General features: G+C 45.1%; 1 protein-coding gene across 1 annotated transcript in view; it reads left to right on the top strand.

Annotated features, from left to right (window-relative positions):
- Positions 1-6,790, top strand: part of RECQL5 (RecQ protein-like 5) — a 39,181-nt gene that overhangs the window by 26,404 nt on the left and 5,987 nt on the right. The window contains exons 8-11 of the mRNA XM_009324611.1: positions 3,582-3,809; positions 5,346-5,445; positions 5,953-5,989; positions 6,699-6,766. Of these exons, the coding sequence (XP_009322886.1) occupies positions 3,582-3,809; positions 5,346-5,445; positions 5,953-5,989; positions 6,699-6,766 (433 nt within the window). The remainder of the gene's footprint in view (positions 1-3,581; positions 3,810-5,345; positions 5,446-5,952; positions 5,990-6,698; positions 6,767-6,790) is intronic.

Below are 6,790 nucleotides of genomic sequence, written 5' to 3'. Positions count from 1 at the left end.
CGCCGCGGGCTGAGCCGGCCGCGGCTGCGGACTCCCCGGAGCGCCCGAGAGCCAGCACTTGTTGCTCGCTTCCTCTGCGCATCTCCTCCTAGCAAGGTCTTTTCTTTTTTTTTCCTTGTAATTACAGCTTTTTCTGGAGCGGGGCTTGAATCGATTCTCTCCTTGCGATGGTTTGGGGGTGTGTTAAAGCAATTAACTTTTCTTCATGCTGCCCAGTTTCCTTCCGACTCCCGGGGGAAGGAGTTTTTCGCTCGTGTTCTTTGAAGGGGCAGAGCAAGAAATTGCAAGGACACTGCAGCACGGTCTGCCACTGACAGGGGAGCAGGGCTGATGCTGGGGTGGTGAATTTTCTCTGCGCCCTCAGTCAAGTCATTTATTCTCTTGATGCTGTGGTGTTTGCTTCTTTTATACTGGGCGCAGCTGATACCCACTGTCTTGTCTCAGAGGGTTGTTGAAGTTCAGCTGATATTACAAAGGATCCAGTCCTTCAGACAGGTGCAAAATTAGAATTCCTCATCAACCTCATAATTTGCTCTTCTATTTGATAAACCTTATTAAATGGCTTTTGTTCAGCAACTGGCATCTACGTAAATAATTTGTCCTTGTATGATTTTTGTCTTTTTAATGCTTTCATTTCTTGGCTTTACTCCAAGACTTGCTGGGTTTTTTTTCCAGGGAGCTCTTCTGATGAGGCTGTGTACCCTTCTTTGGCTCATACGAGGGAATGCTTTTTTCTGGTATATTTTGGGAGAGGCAGAGCTTCTTTTGGGATATGTGACTTCGCTTCTTCTCTGACTGTCCATCTGTTTCTACTAATTGCAGGAATAGGGCTCCTGTTTTACCCGGCGTACAAAAGCAAGGAGTACCAAAAGGAGACATGGTGCAGGCAGCCATGTGGTCAGTTTAGCACTTTCCTGAAATGTATTGCCACAGACAAAAACATGTTAATAAACTTGATTGTTATTTGCTCTTCATCCTATCCCATGATGTCAGATCAGGGTAGGATGTCTCAAATGAAATAATGATTTTGTTTAGACATTTTAAAGACCAATGGTCAGCTCATACATACTCCTGTTGAAGGGTGGGGGAGGCAAATAATACAGCTGCATATTTAAAAGATGAAATAATTTTAGGACATGTATAATAATACAAACTACCATTAATTTACGTACACTGGCTCTCCATCTCGTAGGCATTAGTCAGGTGCTTGTGTGACTCGGGAAGTTTTCCCACCACATGTCAATGCATAACCGGCTATGTTTCAGGACCTCTTGTGTTCAGTTAAGCATTAATCCAGTGGTTACCCCCAGGATCCCTATTGGTAACTCTGGTTTTGGCCTTTTGACTCTAATTACAGGACTGCAATCTTAGTTCTGCAATTGAATTTCTGTTATGACCCAACTCATGAGCACCACTGGCTAAAGTGGGGCTGCGGCCCCGATTTTGGTAATTCTGCAGGAAGATACAGGCAGTTACAGGAGGCTGGACGGAAAGGGCTTGGCGTTACAAGCCTGATGGGTTAGAAACTAGAACCTCTCTAAATTCCAGTGACTTCAGAGCTGATCTCTGCTTTCACCAAAGCCGTCCCTTGGGGCATCTCTCTTGTTTGCATTAAGGGACAGAGGTGTGTGTGGACATCCCTCCCCAGATAAGCCCGGTGAGTAGGCTGTAGGAGGAGAGGGCTTGACCATTACTGTATGCCTCGGTTAACTCTAATTTGGATCAGTGCGCGTGAGAGAGAAATGGACTAATGAGAATGCCTGCCTGTTTTCTTTTGGGCAAACAAAAAGCTGACTTGCAGCTCGCTGACATTTCTATAGTCACGTTGCATTGGCAGGACAGGCAGCACCAGTAGTTCTTTTGGAAAGGCAGGACAAGGGGATCGAATGTGTTGTCCCCATCCTGGTCCCCCCACCCTTCCCCACCATGTGAAAGGAGCTCTTTCTTTGAGTGCAAGACGAGAGTGAGTCAGTGCGGCTCTGCAGGGGGATATAAAGCCAGCTTTGTAGTAGCCCTCTCTAGGCTTTCAGTGCCCTAGACCGTGCAGTGCAACGTCACCCTGTTGCAGCCCTCCTTACCTGAGCAGCGCCAGGTCCTTCATGCTTCAGCACACACGTTTTATTGCTCTGGCGACAGTAGTCTGTAACCTGCTGCTTTGCTGCTTCGCTTGTTCTTCTGCTTGGTAAATTAACCTCCCAGGCCGTGGGAATGAGTGAGCCAGCTGCTGCTGTAGACCCTTGCAGGGTTTGTTTGTGATGCTTTGGTAGACATGCAGTTACGTTCCCCCCAGACACACACATGCACGCGCACAAGAAGCAAACTGCATTTGTTAGATCTCTGGCAAGTTCAGACATGCCTTAAAGGGTTTATTATAAGGATAAATGAAGTGCTCAGGCTCTTACTTTCCCCCTCTGTGACCCGCTTTTTGCCGATGAAGTTGGTAAGCCAACTAGGGCACTCCTTGGTAGAGAAGAAAAATCTCCACTTTGTTCTTCCTTGCAGTAAAATAATTATCTTCTAAAATAACTCTTGTTGCTGCTTGGCTGCAGGATTTGATCTCTAAATGCCTGATGAAGTGTTTCTGTGTATCTAGCATCAGCATTTTGATTAAGAGACAACTGGCCACCTCTGCTGTGAAACCCAAGTTTTAAAAAGCTCCTCTAAATTCTGCCCGCTTTCTTAAAAAAAGAAAAAAGTAACGGCCTGGTTCTTCTTTACCTAGCGAAATCAGCGTATTCACTGGTATAAGCTAGGGAGTGCTCTAGAAGAGAAATTACCTCCTGCCTGTATTGCTAATGAGCCTATCTCTGTAACCAGACTCTTTTTTACATACCCAAAAGCACTGATGTCTGCCAGAAATCTTTTGAAGATTCCTGGAAGAATCTAATCATCTTCACACGGCTAGTTTGCTAAGGCTGGTAGAACTGGTTGTGCAATACCGTATGAGCAAATGGACTGGTTTTCATGGATGTAGGACTCTACCCGAACTTTGGCTGCGTGTCTTAGCAGATCGAGACCCAGGCTGTATTATCTGAATAGCGCTTCCTTGTGACCTCAGTCTGGACTCTATTTCCGTGACTTAATTGACATTCCTGTTTCTTCAAACATAGATTTGTTCACCTTCAAACCACAAACAATAAAATCGGAAGCTCTCCACTGTGAAATACACAAACTACTCTGAACTCTGAGGTGTAGGGATCAACAGGACCTCTTTACATATTTATCCTAGAGACATTCTGGTTGGACATGGAATATATTTGGCCAACAATGCAGTGTTAATAATTGCATATTTCATCCACCATGCCTTTTGCAGATCTCAAAGACCTGAAAGCATTTAGCAGAAGAGATTGACACCACTGTTTGTTTTACATGGGGGGAAGTGGAGGCAGAGAGACCTTAAGCAGGGTGCCAGGAACAGAAGCCCAGTTCTGCTCCAGGGCTTAATCCCTGTGATTCCTACTGGAATAGCCATTCTCCGCAAAAAAAGACTCAAGTCTTTATCAAAAGACACCTTGCATTTGGAGGGTGGAGTTGTTGTCAATAAAAATAATTACCAGATCATTTTCCCTTTTGTTTCCTAGATGTCGCCATGCTGCCATAGCGAAGTACTTTGGCGATGTCACCCCACCGTGTAACAAGTGCTGTGATTACTGCAAGAACCCAGGGGCAGTGAAAAGGCAGCTGGAGTCACTGGAGCGCTGCAGCAACAGCTGGAGCAAAACCTGCATTGGGCCCACAAGTTCCTCCTGGGATAGCTATGACCCAGAGCTGTATGAAGGCGGGAGGAGAGGTTGCAGAGGGTTTAGCAGGTCTGTACTTGGTAGCTCAAACTCAGCTCATAGAAGCTATCAGAGAGAAGAGAGCATCTCCCAGCTGCAGGCCCAGCCACTCCTATTTTTTCAGCACATGTTTCTATGTGGTGGTATTTTCCTGTAACTTCCTGGCAGCAGGAGCTGGAATTTAATTTTCCACACGCTTTGGCAGCCTTGATCACATTCGTGTCCCAGAGAGCCAAAAGCTGTTTTGACTGACCTAAGTATTGCCCTGCAGAATGTAATTGGTTCAAGAAACTAGCCTGAAATTTTTTGAAAGCAGTTAGTGGGCTCAGCCTGTTCACAGTCACGAGGATCAAAAATGTTTAAATTGAGACCAATGTGACAGCAAGGTATGACACGATCCAGGGTTCAGTCCTGACTTAGTATGGCTGTGGCCATATGGCATTGCATGTTTAGAATAATTAATAATAGCAGGCTGGGGGGCCACTGACAGGACTTAGTCATCACAGAGGATGTAGTGGAGTGCCAGCATCAGCTGCTTCTGCAGATTGCTAAATTTTAGTGTTTCCCTATCAGGCTGACAGCAAAAGCAAGATGTGCAGTGGGAAACATAATTAATTCTATAAAATGCTTGGCAGTGTGGAGATGACAACTTCCCTTCCTCCTTGTTCTCTGGCTGAGTTGCAGCGATTGTGCAGCTCCGCCAGGATGCAAGTTTCGTTGCCTGCATTGCCTGTGAAGCTCTGCCAGGATGTGCAGCGCTGTCGGCTGGCCTAGCCCTCTGCTTTACCTTAAACAGCTTGAGACTGGTAGCTTTGTTCTTCAGGCAAGTCCAGCTGAGTCGGAGGAAACTGGTGTACTTGTGACCTAAGCCTGTGTTTGATCTCAGGACCTGAGAAGACACAGCCAATGCTGTTGTACAACACACTGTTTGCCACTTGATTTATTGAACCTCTCCATGACTTGGTTGTAGCTTTGCCTTGGAAGTTGTAACGGTCAACAGCCTTAAAACTCTGATTTGTGATACCTGGAAGTTTTGGCTGTGACAGCTGTGGAAGGCAGTAAACTCTTGGGCTACATCTGGCAAGAATCAGCTGCTGCATTTCAGTGTATTAGCGATGGGGATTTCATTTAATACAACAGTCTGCGAACAACCGAGGCTGAGGAATGGATGCTTTGCCCTTTCTGCCATCTCTGCTCCAAAAGCAGTAGTGACTGACAGATGGAGTATATGACGAAAGGCAGTGACTACTCAACCCTGTGGGAGAAACTGGCAGAGCTTCTGAAATGGAGCCCTCCATTCTCAGAGCACTAGTTACACGCTACTAGTTCATGCTACTGCTTACTAATTCATGGGATTAGCAAATCCCATTAATTTTTGGAGGACACTCACTTACTGTCCAGGTTGAGGGATAGTAGTGAAACTAAAAGCTAAGACTTGTTCAGAAAGGATGTGAAATACATCTTCTTTTGTAAATACTGTGATGACCTAGGCTTTCCAAAGCCTGTCCCCCAGTTCATGCTGCAGCTACGGAAGTGTTTATTCCCTTGTTTTCCTGCCTTATCCAGGTATGATGAAGAAAGCAGTGGGAATGGGGATGAAGCCAGTGAAGAGAGTCGGAAACGGGAGTGGAACAACTTCTACAAAAAGCAGATGAGTCTGCGCAAAGTGAGTTGGTATCCCTTTGTAAGAGATTCACAGGTTGTTTTCTATGAGCTTGTCTTACAGACATAAAGACTTCCAGGCACTAATGAAAGTAAATTATTGCATCTTGCTGTTGCTTGCTCTTTTTTTTTTTTACTATTTGTATCTCTGCTTTTGCTGTGTTCTCCATATTCTGGGTCAGTCCCATAAAATGAAGGAACCCAGCTTATTCATGTACTGATTTCTCTGCAGTGCTAATCAAGAAGATCCTGTTGTCTTTAACATCTCTGATATTAGTAAAAACATTTCCCCATTCAGCTTCTCTTGATATTCCTATAGCAAATGTGAACTTTTGGCTTTGATTCTCATCCTTTGTCTCCTTTACCCCACTTTGGTGCCTTTTCAGTACCTTTGTAACTTCACAGCATTAATTTTCCCTGGAGCAGGGATATAAAATGTGTCTTTTGTGCTTCTAGACCTGCATGTGGTTGCAGGAATGGAAATGTTTGACTGATCTTTGTTTTCTTCCAGGGCAAAGAACCAGAAAAGGAAGATTTTGTTCCTCCAAGTAAATACCTTCTTTGATTTATAGTGGGTTTTCTTTGGGAGAAGAAAGTCTTGTATTTTGCAGCTGCATGTAATTTATATAGTGTCAACACTAGAGGTATCAATCCCTAGGCACCAAAGTTAGGCTTTTGGCCGTGAAAGCTTAGCTGGAGGAGATGGATCAGAGCTTAGCTTTGGTTGGGGTGAAGATAGGGAATGCATCCTTCTGAACAACTTCTCCAAATAAGCAAGAGAAGGAAAACTCTGTCTAACTTGACTTTGTAGGCTGTTTCTGCAGTGGTTATGCAGCAGTATTCAACTGGGCTATAAGGAGACTGCTGAAAAGCTTTGCCATTTGTAACTGTGCTACTTGGGGCCCGGTCTAGCAACACAGTTCTGACACTATAGTAAAAGAATACCTGGTAGTTCATGTTACTCTATTCAGCCTCTCCCTTTTTGGTTGGTATTGCGAGGAGCGGAAAAGAGTTGAGTGTTCTAAGAGCTGGGATTCCTTGAAAAAGGGTTTCCTGAGATGGGGAGGTTTTGGAAAGCTGTTAGTCATAAACTAGCAAAGTAGACGTTCTCATCCAGAGAGAAAAATCTCACTTTGGCTTCTGCCTAGTCTTTTGGAGTTTGCAGCTTCTCCAGGTACAAAGGGTGACGGTAGTGCTCCTTGGATTGACTATGCAGGGAGGAGTATGCCAAGCAGTACTGGACTGGCACCCTCCCAGTGACAGTTGAGATGTGCTCCATCAGCCCCAGCCCTGCTATGACGCCTTTTCCAAATGTGTCTTCTGTGGTAGGTGCAGACTGCCCCTTGAAG

Source organism: Pygoscelis adeliae, unplaced genomic scaffold, assembly GCF_000699105.1.
Source record: "Pygoscelis adeliae isolate BGI_AS28 unplaced genomic scaffold, ASM69910v1 Scaffold445, whole genome shotgun sequence".
NCBI classification, from domain to species: domain Eukaryota; kingdom Metazoa; phylum Chordata; class Aves; order Sphenisciformes; family Spheniscidae; genus Pygoscelis; species Pygoscelis adeliae.
Note: the sequence above shows the minus strand (reverse complement) of the source record. Positions and strands in the feature narration are given on the sequence as shown.